Here is a 15,129-nt window from a genome sequence, read left to right as displayed (position 1 = left end):
AACTGGGTCAGGTTACTGTATCAGGCTCCTGTGGCAAGCATACGGATGAATCGGACAACATCAGACTATTTTAGACTGCACCGGGGGATGAGACAACAGCCCCCTCTCCCCACTGTTGTTTGCGCTGGCGATAAAGCCATTGGCAATTGCTCTGAGAGCCTCGAGTGGCTGAAGACGACTGGCCCGGGAGCGGGGGGGGCGGTGGAGCACAGGGTCTCGCTCTATGCGGATGACCTGCTTCTGTACATTTCAGACCCAATAGAGGGGATGGAAGAAGTCATGAGCGCTCGAGGGGAATTTGGCTGGTTTTCGGGGTATAAGCTTAATATGGGTAGCAGGGTAGCATGGTGGTTAGCATAAATGCTTCACAGCTCCAGGGTCCCAGGTTCGATTCCCGGCTGGGTCACTGTCTGTGTGGAGTCTGCACGTCCTCCCACTGTGTGCGTGGGTTTCCTCCGGGTGCTCTGGTTTCCTCCCACAGTCCAAAGATGTGCGGGTTAGGTGGATTGGCTATGCTAAATTGCCCGTAGTGTCCTAATAAAAGTAAGGTTAAGGGGGGGGTTGTTGGGTTACGGGTATAGGGTGGATACGTGGGTTTGCGTAGGGTGATCATGGCTCAGCACAACATTGAGGGCCGAAGGGCCTGTTCTGTGCTGTACTGTTCTATGAGAGAGTGAGATGTTTGTGGTCCAGGCGAGGTTAGTAGAGGGAAGCTTTAGGGGAATGGGACTGGCTGCATAAATTGAATCTGGCCCAGCTGGTGGACCAAATGAAGGACAACTTTCGGAGATGGGACACGCTTCTGTTGTCTCCAGCTGGGAGGGTGCAAATGGTGAAGATGACGGTCCTCCCGAGATACCTATTTGTATTTCAGTGTCTCCCCATCTTTACTCTTTTTTTAAGCGGGTCAACAGAATGATCATGGGCTTCGTCTGAGCGGGCAAGGCCCCACGAGTAAGGAAAGTAATGCTTGAGCGGAGTCGGGGAGAGGGTGGGTTGGCACTGCCAAATTTTAGCAACTATTACTGGGCGGCTAATATAGCCATGATCAGGAAGTGGGTGGTGGGGGAAGAGGTTGGCATTGGTGCGGATGGAGGCAGCTTCATGTAAGGGCACCAGTTTGTGGGCATTGGTAACTGTGCCTCTGCCGTTCCCGCCGGCACGGTACTCCACCAGTCCAGTGGTGGTGGCGGCCCTGAGAGTTTGGGGCCAGTGGAGGCGGCATGTGGGAGCATCGGTCTGGGCCCCAATCTGTGATAATCACCGGTTTGCCCCGGGGAGTATGGATGGGGGGTTCTGGTTATGGTGCAGAGCGGGGGTTGAGAGGATGGGGGATATGTTCATAGAGGGGAGCTTTCCAAGTATGAGGGAGTTGGGAGGAAAAGTTTGGGTTGGCGAGGGTAAGAAATTCAGGTATCTGCAGGTGCGGGACTTCCTTCGTAAACAGGTGTCAACCTTTCTGCTCCTACCGCTAAAGGGGATTCAGGACAGGTAGTTTCCAGAAGGTGGGTAGGAGAAGGGAGCGTCTCGGACATTCATAAGGAGCTCATGGGGTCGGAGGAGACGCAGACCGAGGAGCTGAAGCGCAAGTGGGAGGAGGAGAGATACAGGATGGTCTATGGGTGAACGTGTTGAGTAGAGTCAACACGTCCGCAACATATGCCAGGCTTAGCCTGATACAATTTAAGGTTTTTCACCGGGCTCACATGACAGTGGCCCGGATGAGCAGATTCTTTGGGGTGGAGGGCAGGTGTGCAAAATATGCGGAACAGCGAACCATGTCCACATGTTTTGGACATGTCCAAAACTTAGGTGATTTTGGCAGCGGTTTGCGGACGTCATGTCCACAGTGTTAAAAGCAAGGGTGGCGCTGAGTCCAGAAGTGGCAATTTTCGGGGTGTCAGAAGACCCGGGAATCCAGGAGGAGAAAGAGGCAGACGTTCTGGCCTTTGCTTCCCTGGTAGCCCGGAGATGGATACTATTAGCATGGAGGGACTCAAAAGCCCTGAAGTCAGAGACCTGGCCATCAAACATGGCTAGCTTTCTCTGGTTGGAGAAAATCAAGTTCGCCTTGAGAGGGTCACTGTTAGGGTTCACCCAGAGGTGGCAACAATTTGCGACATCTTTGCGGGAAATTTATCAGCAAACAGGGTGGGGGGGTGCGGGGGAGTACTTTCGATTAGACTAGGGGGTCAATAAGGGTGGGTAAATGGCTTTTGCACTGTGTTTATGGTTTCATGTATATTGTTTATTTTGTTGTTACTATACCGAAAATACCTCAATAAAACGTTTATTAAAAAAAGAAATGGGTGTGTATATAAATATCTGTAGTGAGAGTACCTTTAAGAAATGGTGTTTATTATTGCAGTGATGTCAGAGAGTGGGTGGAGCTGGGCTGTCAGCTTTTTACTTTCATTTCCGGCTGTTTGCTGCAGGGTGTGTTTTAGTTTTGTTTTCAGAGCTGGATACCTGCAGTCACAACCAGAAGGGGTATTAGTCTCTCTGTAATCTAAAAACTGTAAATCGATCCTTTGGTGATTTAAAACTAATAACTGCTCTCAGTACTGACTTTAACCTGATGTGCTTCTGTTTAAAGGGTTTTAAAGTCTTCTGGATGTTAAAAGGACAGCTTAAGGATTACGCAGTGTTGTATTCTTTGGGGGTTGTATTTGAATTAATGGTTGCTAAGATGTTCACTGTATGTTTGTTTTAAAAAGTTTAACTTGAGTTCATAGAATAAACATTGTTTTGCTTTAGAAATACTTTTCAATATCTGCTGTACCACTCCTGTAGAGTGGGCCGTGTGCTCCCCATACCACAATCTATTAAAAGTTTTGGGTCAGGTGAACTCCATGATACACTTTGGGGTTCTCTAAACCCTGGCCCATAACAGAAGTCACATTTAGGCCAGGCCAGGTAAGAATAGCAGATTTCCTTCCCTGAAGGACATCAGTGAACCAGATTGGTTTTGACGACAATTGTTTCATGGTCATCGTTAGACTTTTCATTCCAGACTTCTACTGAATTCAAAGTTCACCATTTGACATGGACCCCAGAGCATTATCCAGGGTCCCTGGATTACTTGACCAATGACAATACCACTATGCCACCACCTCTCCTTTGTAGAGCTGTTGTTAGAGGCCCCAGAAACTACTCCCACTAGCATCATGTTTGTTATTTCTAATATCCACCCATGTTGGTTCTACTGGCTGCTTTTTTGAGCCAGGATCCTCATGATATCCTTTATTGTTGGGCTCAAGCTTATCCTTTTCCATTCTGTCAGTCTTTTCAAAACGTGGGGTGGAAGGTATGATTTGGGAGAAGAAATAGTCTGTGCTTCAAGTTGCAGATTAGGGAACTTTAATTTCAAATATACCCTACTATTTTTACATTTTCCAGCAATTGAGAAGAATTTTGACCTATTTGTCCATAATCACCTAACAGCACCCTGGGTATGCTTATTTCAGATGGATTACAGGGGTTTGAGGAGTGCCATCACCTTCAATGGCAATTATGGGTGGCAAATGTTGGTCTTTCCCTGACACTCAAATCACATGAAATAAATAGGATGCATTTAACTCTTTAAACCAGCCCAATAGCCAGTTCACTGAATTGAAATCAAAAATAACATTGTGACTCAAGGTAGTTTTAGAAACAAATTGAAATAAAAGTGACATGCAAATCAATTTAATTAAGATTTATTCCAAAATGCAAGAATACATCTTCCCAGCATCAGTACCACATTTCTACATGTGAACTTATAAAGAACAACCTTTCTTCGAAAATAATGAAATCGTTGCTGGTAAATGTAGAGAAGATTGTCAATAAATACAAGCACTATTTCGCAAAAGGTGGAGCGCCCGTGCACGGTTTCACATTTGAATGTTCACTGGCTAGTGTTCACTGTAGAAAAGACTAACTACAGATAGGTGACATTTGTGCAATTTCACTGCTATAAAATATTATGAATAATCTAGTTGTAACTTTACAGTGGAACCTCAGTTATCTGTGCTTCCATTATTTGCATTCTCATTTCTTCACAAGATTGCAAGTATAGCTTTCGGTCTGTTTTCAAACTCTTGATTCAGTTGGATATAGAGACAACATGGTCTCCAGTATTTGGTGGAAATCACTATCTGTGCAGCTGATGTTTTAGGGGGCAGGAGACTAATTCATTAGGAACGTTCACTTTGGGTGTTATCTACATGGCGCTAGGAGTGTGCTGAGGCATCCAAAAGGTACAAATGAAGCTTTAAAAAAAAGCTCACCGTTTGTCTGAGTATTGGGGTCTTCCAACCACCTACCTATTTAAAAAAAATTTTTTTTTTTTTTTTAAAGTCCACGAGGAGGGGTCCCCCACCCTTCCAGCAGAAAATAACTGGGGATCCACTGCCAAGTTCTCCCCAGTACAAGACATTTACACAAAATCAGATTGAGAAATATTAATGGTTTATTTGCTCCATTTTCAACAGCTGTGGTGGTAAAGGGATAAAAGTTAGTAAGTCCATTAGTCACAAAACCCATTTTCTAAAAAAAATACAAGGCCTAGTACATGTCTGTTGAACAGGAAAAACATTTTTGAAAAGATAGTTGGTTGTACACATTGAATAAGACTACCAAGTACAGACAAATGTCAAAAACAAAGAGACCAACTGCTGCAAACATTTGTACATCAGAATCTTCGCGGAGCACCTCCTTTGAATGGCTTAAAACGAGCATCTCCTGATCCATGTATTCCTTTGGCGCTTGAGACATTGCCTCCTTGCATTGTGTTGTTGGTGATCTGCACAATTCTGTTTGCTACAGGACTACAGTGGGCAATGAAAAAACAGTGAGATACTAATGAAGAATTTCAATCAGCGGCTACAATTTGCACCTATACCTTGGTACAGAAAATATTAAACTGAAACAAGTCAAAATGTAACTGAGCACAACACAACATTTGTTGCAACGATTTCCCAAACTATATTAAACCAAAAATTAATACTCTGCAAACCGGACGCAGAAATTGAAAACATCTCTGTGGACCGTCAGTCTGCTGGACACTTTCCTCAAATTGTTTTCATTCATAAAACTCCAGTACCAGAAGCTTTTCACAGAAAGCAAACTGAGGCATTACAAAGCAAGCCACTAATCGGTATCTTGAGTCCTCATCTTTAATGTGTGGAGCAGGAACAGTTGTAGCAGGAGTGGGTTCTATCTTTTGGAGAGAAAACGTGTCATATTTGTGATATGGTTGCTCTTTATTTTGATGCGACAATACTATTTTGAGCTATGAATATGGTATTGATGGGCAGTTTAAATGAGATAAACAGAACATGTAAAATGTTATGGCAGAATAGTAAATGTAGAATTTATCTATTTGGTGCAGGGTGCATGTCATTGCATAAAAGTGTATTATACATTTTGATGAGACAATACCCCCCCCCCCCCCCCCCGGCACTACATTGAAACGCTTCCCAGACAGGTGTGAAAGTCTTCACTTTCCCGATTTTAGCAGCCTCTTACGTCAGATGAGTTTGGGTTGTGCTGCCAGGACAATGAAAATGCCCACAATGCAAAACTGAACGAGACACCAAATACCATGTAACTGGCATAGGCCACAAAAGATTTGCAAAAAGAGATTATGAAATAAGGATCTATTTTGAAGTTGGGGTGCAGTAGAGTACAGTTCAGTATCTAGAATCTCCACCTTGCCTGGTTTGTGTAAATTAATTCAGGAGATGAGGGCATCATTGGCAAAGCTAGCATTTATTACCGATCCCCCATCGCCTTCGAGAAGGTAGTAGTGAGCTCTCATGAGTACAACAGTGTGGTTTGCTAGGCCATGTTAGAGGGCAGTTGAGAGCCAAGCACAATCATGTGGTCTAGAATCACATCTCAGCCAGACTATGCAACATTAGCAGATGTCCTTCCCTAAAAGGACATTAATGAAGCAGGTAAGTTTTTAATGAAGCAGGTAGGTTTTTAATGACAATGTACTAGTTTCATGGTTATTATTCCAGATTTATTCCTTTACTAAATTTAAATTCCATGTTGGTTGATGTTCTTTACTCGCTTATGGTTATCACGATATAGTGACCAGTGGTGTTAAATATGCAGTGAAGGACAAGGGTCAACTCGGGCACGAATTTGGCTAAGTAGTAGATATATAAGTAACCAAACATGGAATCTTAAGGTACGCAGCAGAACATGCTTTGTAGGAAATATATTAACGCAGTTGAAAAAGAGAAAGATTTGGCAGCTTCAGGTGACTTATCTGATGGGACCTGCTGCAGGCCAAAAGATTCACTAACATTAAAAGACTTGTGATTTCATAGCATCTCCCCAACTAATTGATAAATTAGGAACTGCAATGAAAGACAATGGTATCCACTGACTTCTGGCATCCTCAGAAAAGGCCTCTCATGGTTTATTATTTTGTTCAGATTACTCACGGGTCTAAAACATACACCCTTTTGCAGTGAATCAAAACTTCATTTGAAAAGATCCAAAACAAAACCTTTGATAAGTGGTCACTAAATCAGTTTTAAAATTGGGGGTTGAAACGACGTCTGACTATTTTAGACTGCACCGAGGGACAAGGCAGGGGTGCCCCCTCTCCCCACTGCTGTTTGCGCTAGCAATAGAGCTGCTGGCAATTGCCCAGAGAGCTTCAAGAGGTTGGAAGGGCTCCCACTGACACTAGCGGGGAGAGTGCAGACGGTCAAAATGACGGTCCTCATTCTGTTCTTAGAAGGGAGCTTCCCGAGCATGAGGGCGCTGGAAGAGAAATTTGGGCTGGCAGGGGGGGGGGGTCGGGATGGAGATCTGCCACCGTGGGGAACGGGCCATGGGGGTACTGCGGGCACGTGGTGGGCCGAGGGAGAGTTATGGCTGACCGGCGCAGAGGAAGGGGGAAGAGCCCCCCTGATTCAGCTGGTCACATGAAATGTAAGGGGGCTGAATGGGCCGGTGAAGCGGGCCCGGTTGATGGTGCATTTGAAGGGGCTAGGGGCGGACGTGGCTATGCTCCAGGAAACGCACCTTAGGGTGTCGGATCAGGTTAGGCTGAGAAGAGGGTGGGTTGGACAAGTGTTCCATTCAGGGTTAGATGCGAGGAACTGGGGGGTGCCGATTTTGGTGGGAAAGATCTTGTCGTTTGTGGCGTTGAGCGTGGTAGCGGATAGCTGTGGCAGATACGTAATGGTGAGCGGTAGACTCCAAGGGGAGCGGGTGGTGCTGGTCAATGTGTACGCCCCAAATTGGGACGATGCAGGCTTCATGTGGCACATGCTGAGCTGGATTCCAGACCTTGAGACGGGGGTCAGATGGAAGGGGTGGACCCTTGGAGGTTTATGAGGCCGGAAGGTATCCGAAGTCCATAAGGCTTACTCCCGGATTGACTTTTTTGTCTTCAGCAGGGCGCTGATTCCGAGGGTGGTAGGGGTGGAGTACTCAGCGATAGCCATATCAGACCACACTCCACATTGGGTGGACCTGGAGCTGGGGGAGGGGAAGGATCAACGCCAGCTGTGGAGGTTAGAGGTGGAGCTGTTGTCGGATGAGGAGGTATGTGGGCGGGTCCGTAGGTGTATAGAGGGGTATTTGGAAGCTGACAATGGGGAGGTGCGGGTGGGGGTGGTCTGGGAGGCTTTGGTTAGAGGGGAGCTGATTTCTATTAGGGCACACAGGGAGAGGGGGGAGAAAAATGAGAGGGAGAGGTTGTTGGAAGAAATGGTAAGGGTGGACAGGAGGTACGCGGAGGTCCCGGAAGAAGGGCTTTTGAGGAAGCGTCGTATTCTCCAAGCGGAGTTTGACATATTGACCACCCGGAAAGCGGAGGCGCAGTGGAGGAGAGCGCAGGGGGCGGTATATGAGTACGGGGAGAAGGCAAGTCGGATGCTGGCCCACCAGCTCCGGAAGCGGGAGGCGGCGAGGGAGATATGGGGAGTTAGAGGTGTAGGAGGGAGTCTGGTGCGGAGTGCAAGGTGCATTAATGGGGTGTTCAGGACCTTTTATGAGGAGTTGTACCGGTCAGTGCCCCCTAGGGAGGAGGGTGGGATGGACCGCTTCTTGGCCAAGCTGGAGTTCCCGAGAGTGGGGGAGGAGCGGGCGGAGGGTCTAGGGGCCCCAATCGAGTTGGAGGAGCTGATCAAGGCAATGGGGAGTATGCAGTCAGGGAAGGCACCGGGGCCTGACGGGTTCCCAGTGGAATTATACAAGAAGTTTTCAGACCTGTTGGGCCCACTGTTAGTGCGGACCCTGAATGAGGCATGGGAAGGGGGGGCCTTGCCCCCGACGATGTCCAGAGCATTAATTTCTTTGATCTTGAAGTGGGATAAGGACCCCCTCCAGTGTGGATCTTACAGGCTGATTTCGCTCCTCAATGTGGACGCGAAGCTGCTGGCCAAGATACTGGCCAGGAGGGTGGAGGATGTGGTCCCGCAGGTCATTCACGAGGACCAAACGGGTTTTGTGAAGGGGAGGCAGCTGAATGTCAATGTGCGGCGGCTTCTTAACGTCATAATGATGTCGGCGATGGACAGGGAGGCAGAGATAGTGGCATCGATGGATGCGGAGAAAGCTTTTGACAGGATGGAGTGGAGCTACCTGTGGGAGGTGTTGAGGAGATTTGGGTTTGGTGAGGGATTTATCAGGTGGGTGAGACTGTTGTATAGCGCTCCGGTGGCGAGTGTGGTGACGAATGGGCAGCAGGGTAGCATGGTGGTTAGCATAAATGCTTCACAGCTCCAGGGTCCCAGGTTCGATTCCCGGCTGGGTCACTGTCTGTGTGGAGTCTGCACGTCCTCCCCCTGTGTGCGTGGGTTTCCTCCGGGTGCTCCGGTTTCCTCCCACAGTCCAAAGATGTGCGGGTTAGGTGGATTGGCCATGCTAAATTGCCCGTAGTGTCCTAATAAAAAAAAAAGTAAGGTTAAGGGGGGGTTGTTGGGTTACGGGTATAGGGTGGATACGTGGGTTTGAGTAGGGTGATCATGGCTCGGCACAACATTGAGGGCCGAAGGGCCTGTTCTGTGCTGTACTGTTCTATGTTCTATGAATGGGAGGAGGGCGGAGGACTTTTGGTTGTCCCGGGGGACGAGGCAGGGGTGCCCCTTGTCTCCCCTGCTCTTCGCATTGGCGATCAAACCCCTGGCCATGGCACTGAGGGAATCGAGGAACTGGAGGGGGATTGTGCAGGGGGCAGGGGTGGGGGGGGGGGGGGGGGGGGGGGGGGGGGGGGGGAGGGGGAAAGAGAAGCACCGGCTGTCGCTGTACGCAGACGATTTACTGCTGTACATTGCGGATCCGGCGGGGGGGATGCCAGAGGTGATGAGGATCCTGGGGGAGTTCGGAGACTTCTCTGGCTATAAGCTCAATGTGGGGAAGAGTGAGCTGTTTGTGGTGCATATGGGGGACCAGGAGAAAGAGATAGGGGAGCTCCCGCTGAAAAGGGCAGAGAGGAGCTTCAGATACCTGGGAGTCCAGATAGCCAGGAACTGGGGGGCCCTGCATAGGTTAAACTTCACGAGGCTGGTGGAGCAGATGGAGGAGGAGTTCAGGAGGTGGGATGTATTGCCACTCTCCCTAGCGGGCAGCGTCCAGTCGGTTAAGATGACGGTGCTCCTGAGGTTTTTGTTTCTCTTCCAGTGTTTACCCATTATGATTCCGAAGGCTTTCTTTAGGAGGGTTAACAGGAGCATTACGGGGTTTGCGTGGGCACAGAAGACCGCGAGGGTGAGGAGGGTATTCTTGGAGCGAGGCAGGGAGGTGGGTGGAATGGCGCTGCCCAACCTGTGTGGGTATTACTGGGCTGCGAACGTGGCAATGATTCGTAGGTGGGTGATGGAGGGGGAGGGAGCCACATGGAAGAGGATGGAGGCGGCGTCCTGTGTGGGCATGAGTTTGGAGGCGCTGGTGACGACCCCGTTGCCGCTCCCCCTGGCAAGGTACTCTTCGAGTGTGGTAGTGGTGGCTACCCTCAAAATCTGGGGGCAGTGGAGGAGGCATGGGGTGGAAGGGAAGGCCTCGGTCTGGTCCCCGATACGGGGGAACCACCGGCTTGTACCAGGGAGGATAGATGGAGGGTTTCTGAGTTGGCACAGGGCAGGTATCAGACGGATTGGGGAACCTCTTCCTAGATGGGAAGTTTGCGACCTTAGAGGAGTTGGAGGGCAAGTGGGGTCTACCCCCAGGGAATTCCCTTAGGTACATGCAGATTAGGGCGTTTGTTAGGCGGCAGGTAGCGGAGTTTCCGCTATTGCCGCCAAGGGAGGTTCAGGACAGGGTGCTCTCGGGGACGTGGGTCGGCGAGGGTAGGATCTCTGCAATTTATCAGGTGATGCAGGAGGGGGAGGAGGCCTCGGTGGAGGAGCTGAAAGCGAAGTGGGAGGAGTTGGGGGAGGAGACTGACAAGGGGACGTGGGCGGACGCCCTGGGGAGGGTGAATTCCTCCTCTTCTTGCGCACAGCTTAGTTTAATCCAGCTAAAGGTGCTGCATAGGGTGCATATGACTGGGACCAGGCTGAGCCAGTTCTTTGAGGGTGAGGACAGGTGTGGCAGGTGTTCGGGGAGCCCAGCGAATCACACCCACATGTTCTGGGCGTGTCCGGCGTTGGAGGGTTTCTGGAAGGGGGTGGCGGGGACCATGTCCAAGGTGGTTGGCTCCAGGGTGGAACCGGGCTGGGGGCTCGCTATTTTTGGGGTAGCATCGGAGCCGGGAGTGCAGGAGGCGAGAGGCCGGTATTTTGGCCTTTGCGTCCCAGTAGCCCGGCGAAGGATCCTTTTGCAGTGGAGGGACGCGAAGTCCCCGAGCCCGGAATCCTGGATCAACGACATGGTCGGGTTCATTAAACTGGAGCGGGTCAAGTTTGCCCTGAGGGGGTTGGTGCAAGGGTTATTGCGGCGGTAGCAGCCTTTTCTTGATTTCCTGGCGGAGCATTGGAGGGTGGTCAACTTCAGCAGCAACCCGGGGTGGTGGTGGTAGGGGGGGGGGGGGGGGGGACTATGGGTTTGTTCTTATGGTTCTATGTTTACTCTTTCTTGTTGTTAATTTATTGTTTTTGTATTGGGGGAGGGGTTATTGTTTTTCTCTTTTCGTTGTTGAAAAATTTGAATAAAAATTATTTTTTTAAAAAAATCAGCTGAAGCATGAACTAATGGAACCAGGATTCTGTTTGAAAACTTTATTAACACTAGTTTTGGGAAAATGCCAAACTTGCCAATCAAACCATAGGTTGGCCCCAGGATACCAATATGACATATAATCTGTGAATGCTGTGAATTTAAAAGATAAAAGTCAAGTACAAAAGTTACTATCAATGGGATTCAGAAAGGCTCAGGACAATTTGGTCACAGGCACTATATTTTTCTTCTCTGATTATTTACAAATGCAGAAAGATAAACTTCCTCCTATGTTCAGAGCCACAGGCCTTACATTTAAGTGTGCAAGATTGGCAATAATTGGGTCAAACATGGCATATGACTATCTCTATCATAATTGAGGTGATATGCTACATAAAGCATTATTTTTCACGAAGGCATAATCTTTGTAATCAATGGGTCAAAGCAACATGTGAATGAGGTTCAGCTTTATTTTAGCTTCTTGATTACTCAGGGGTGCAGCAACATTCAGAGGAAAGAGGTCCAAAGTGTGACTTCATAACCGAGCTTAGCAAGTCTCCACTAGATCAGAAGGAACTCGATATTTGGTAGATGGAAAGGAAATAATGTGGCCAGCAGTTCTTGCCCATCACTATCGCGTGACTTTAGCTGGAAGTCAGTAAATGTACAGCCGAAGACTAGATTTAGAGTGTCCACAAATGAGTTTATTATTTTCAAGGATGTAAAAAGCAGTAGTCCGTTGACAATGTTCCAAGTCTCAGCATGCAAATCAAACCCCTGAATCAACTAAGTTTGATGTCAATCATGCTGCTGTATGGGGACTCCAGAGTACATATACACTATTGTCTATTCTACCCGTCAACTTCATATTTATCACATTGGACCTTCTATGCCCTACGTCCCAGACTGATTGCCAGATCATTTTCTACAATGCTCAAGACGATTTATAGCACATATTAACTAATGAAAGTGGAGATCTCATATGGAAAGAAACATAAATTGGATGATTTAAGTGTATATTGCTACTAGATGAAAGACACCATCATGGTTAGTGATCTTCCTCCAATCTATACAATTTTTTTTGGTCATTAAGGGGGAAATTTAGCACGGCCAATCCACCTAACCTGCACATCTTTGGACTGTGGGAGCTTGGACTGGGGCACCCGGAGGAAACCCACGCAGATACGGGGAGAAAGTGCAAACTCCACACGGTTACCCAAAGCCAGAATTGAACCAGAGTCCCTGCTGTTGTGAGGCAGCAGTGCTAACCACTATGCCAGCATGCCACCCCCATCTATACAAATTCAACAGGAGTTTTACATGCAAGTAAATTAAAATTCCAAACAAGAAATATACTGGCATAAAATGAGAGTCTACAGGATCATCACAACCATCAAAATTTGATGGAGGAAAAAAAGGGAGAATAAGAGGTCCAGTGTAACAGCCATTGCTCACCCCTCTCGAGATATATTGCATTAAGCATCAGGTAACGCTCATTGGCTACCGAATGTGATCAAACTTGGAACAATAATTTCAGTACCATCCAAAAGAACGCAATTTAGGAGTTAGCCGATGTAAGTTTTTAAAGACAGCCTAGGTACCAGCACAAATATTTATATGACAAACAGAAAACATGGAAAATAGGAGCAGCAGTAAGCCATTTGGCCATTCGTGCCTGCCCCACCATTCAGCATGACCATTGGCGGATCCTTCATCTCAATATCATACTCTCGCGCTATCTCCACACCCCTTGACACCTTCAGTTTAGAAACTATAAAAATGGAAGCACTCAATACACATCTTGGTTGTGAGTTGAGAATGGTTTTAATGCATTGTAAAGTTCTCTCTTTTACAGGAAAAAGAAGTTTGAAGTAATTTTGCCAATATAGATACATCAATATCCCTTTAACATTTGACTATACGATTAAGCAACTATTTTGATGGATTTCTATTCCTTGATGTTTTATTTATATTCTGTGAGAACAAACCTTTTACTGTAAATGACTCAATAGGCATCAACAAGCTACCCATCAAAAAAAAAAGCTAGAAGCAACTAATACACTTAATTCAACTAGGTTTTCAGAAAGAGAGTGAGCCTGTTTTATATAAAACCAGTCAAAAATGTAATAACAGACAGAAAGAATTTACAATACATGTTTTAAGATACAGGCAATGAAAACAGCTAACAGAATGCAACTTCAGTACCTGGATAGAGGAATCATGCCAGGACCACGGCTGTCAGTCATTCGCCTCATGTCTTGATAGGCACTGCCTTGAGAACCGGGTCCAGCATGCCAACTATTCCGTGGTCCTCCTGATTCACGACCATGACGTTCCACCACCACGTGCCTATCATGGTAATGAGATGGCTGGGAAAAGAGATTGCTGAAAGTGAATATGAGCACAATCATAGCACTTCCATCTTAAAATTTATGACAACATTATACTACATCCCTAAATCAAACCTTTAAAAAGTATCTACTTGTGGAAACGCAACTAATTTGATTCCCCCGCCCAAAAGAAAATATACATTTCAGTAAATACAATAAAATATGTTTTATTAGCTATCTCCCAAGTCGGCCTGTATCTGGTAACATTTAGATGTGTCACATCAGATACATAAAATGCATGTCACCCAAGGTTTAAGGGAAATTAAGTGTGATTCGTTCAAAAACGACTAAAATCCCTAAACAGAACAAAGCTGCTAGCACTGGCTATCTAATAAGTCTAATTAATTGCCCATCTCTTCTGTACCTGAGTATTACCGCCTCTGTCTGCTATTGCAGGTCTTCCTCCATCTCGGCTATTATATCCAGCCATACTGCTTGGTGGCCCACTTCGCAGATTCTGTCCCGATCTCTCTGGGCGGATACGGTCTCTCTCCCTCGAATTCCTAAAGTGTCAAAATTTAATTTAATTACCAGTTAAATTAGTGGCTTTCACAGCAACACATCAAAAGTAATAAATCAGTTTCAAAAGGCCATCTCTTTGTCTTTTACTGTTAAATATATCCCATTAATTAGCTTCAAAGATCAAAACTAGCTCACAGCTAAGCAATAAAAAGTTCCAATAAATTGTAATCCAACCACCTAGTTTACACTAGCATGTGACAAGGTTCAAATTTGTAAATCGATCATTTTGAGGGGTTCTTCCAAGTAACGATGCTTCTCCGACTCAAGAATGCTGTACTTTGTAGTATTAACTCAATTGTTTTTTTAAAAAGCAATCCAAATGCATTTCCCAAGAACAGCAGATTTATAGTTTCAGAATTTGCTGCCATTTCTTGGTTTCGCTTACTTGAAATGATGTTGACGTCAACTAAATATTAATTGTCCCAGTAAAAGTGATGATTCAAAGGTTAAAATTAACCCCTCCCCTCCCAGAAATACCACAAAGCCACTAGAAGTCATCTTAAAAACAGGGACAATATACCCACACGGCCGACATTATACAGCTGTACACAATGTTACATGCAAGTGAAATGAGACATCACTTTTGAGTTTCAGAAACTCTCCAAGTGATAGAACAAACTCAATGTTACCTCAAATCATGTTTAGTGGAGCCCATGCCACCACTAGGCTTCCAATCATCTGGTCTAGAAGAGTTATGACTTGGCCGACTGTGATGGACTGCATGGTCATCCATTCTACTTCTGTCAGGAAAGTTTCGCGATGGGGATATCTTTTGTAGATGTTCATGCCCCCTGCTACCAGCTGAGCGATCCCGAATTGTTACAGTTCGCCGGTCCCCTCTTTCCCTAATTTCTCTCCGTTCATTACTTGCATTAAGTTCGCTTCTTTGTTGGGAAGTTGGTCTTCTGGAATCACCATATTGTTTTGGATATCGGTTATACCCAGTGTCCTCTCTGCGACTACCAGAACGATTCTTTTTCCCATCTCCTTGATGGTTGTAACGATCCCCTCGTCTGTAAATTTTGGGAATAACATGTATTAACCAACCTTATTTCAGCAACACTTTTGATCTTGGCTTAAAATCCTACATAGCATGTCAGGGGCTTAATGAACT

The 15,129-nt window shown here is 46.6% G+C and overlaps 1 protein-coding gene across 3 annotated transcripts in view; it reads right to left on the bottom strand.

The window, feature by feature from the left end:
• Nucleotides 1-3,682: 3,682 nt before the first annotated feature.
• The window catches only part of sltm (SAFB-like, transcription modulator), a 69,451-nt gene continuing 58,004 nt past the window's right edge, over nt 3,683-15,129 (bottom strand). For all 3 annotated transcript variants that reach the window (XM_038813232.1, XM_038813233.1, XM_038813234.1), the window contains 4 exons: nt 14,645-15,028; nt 13,858-13,996; nt 13,309-13,472; nt 3,683-4,808 (listed from right to left, as the gene is read on the bottom strand). In XM_038813232.1, coding sequence (XP_038669160.1) covers nt 4,673-4,808; nt 13,309-13,472; nt 13,858-13,996; nt 14,645-15,028 — 823 coding nt within the window. In that variant the 3' untranslated portion in view covers nt 3,683-4,672. The remainder of the gene's footprint in view (nt 4,809-13,308; nt 13,473-13,857; nt 13,997-14,644; nt 15,029-15,129) is intronic.

The sequence above is a fragment of the Scyliorhinus canicula genome, chromosome 12, assembly GCF_902713615.1.
Source record: "Scyliorhinus canicula chromosome 12, sScyCan1.1, whole genome shotgun sequence".
Classification (NCBI taxonomy): domain Eukaryota; kingdom Metazoa; phylum Chordata; class Chondrichthyes; order Carcharhiniformes; family Scyliorhinidae; genus Scyliorhinus; species Scyliorhinus canicula.
The sequence above is the reverse complement of the archived record's forward strand: the minus strand, read 5'-3'. Positions and strand labels throughout refer to the sequence as shown.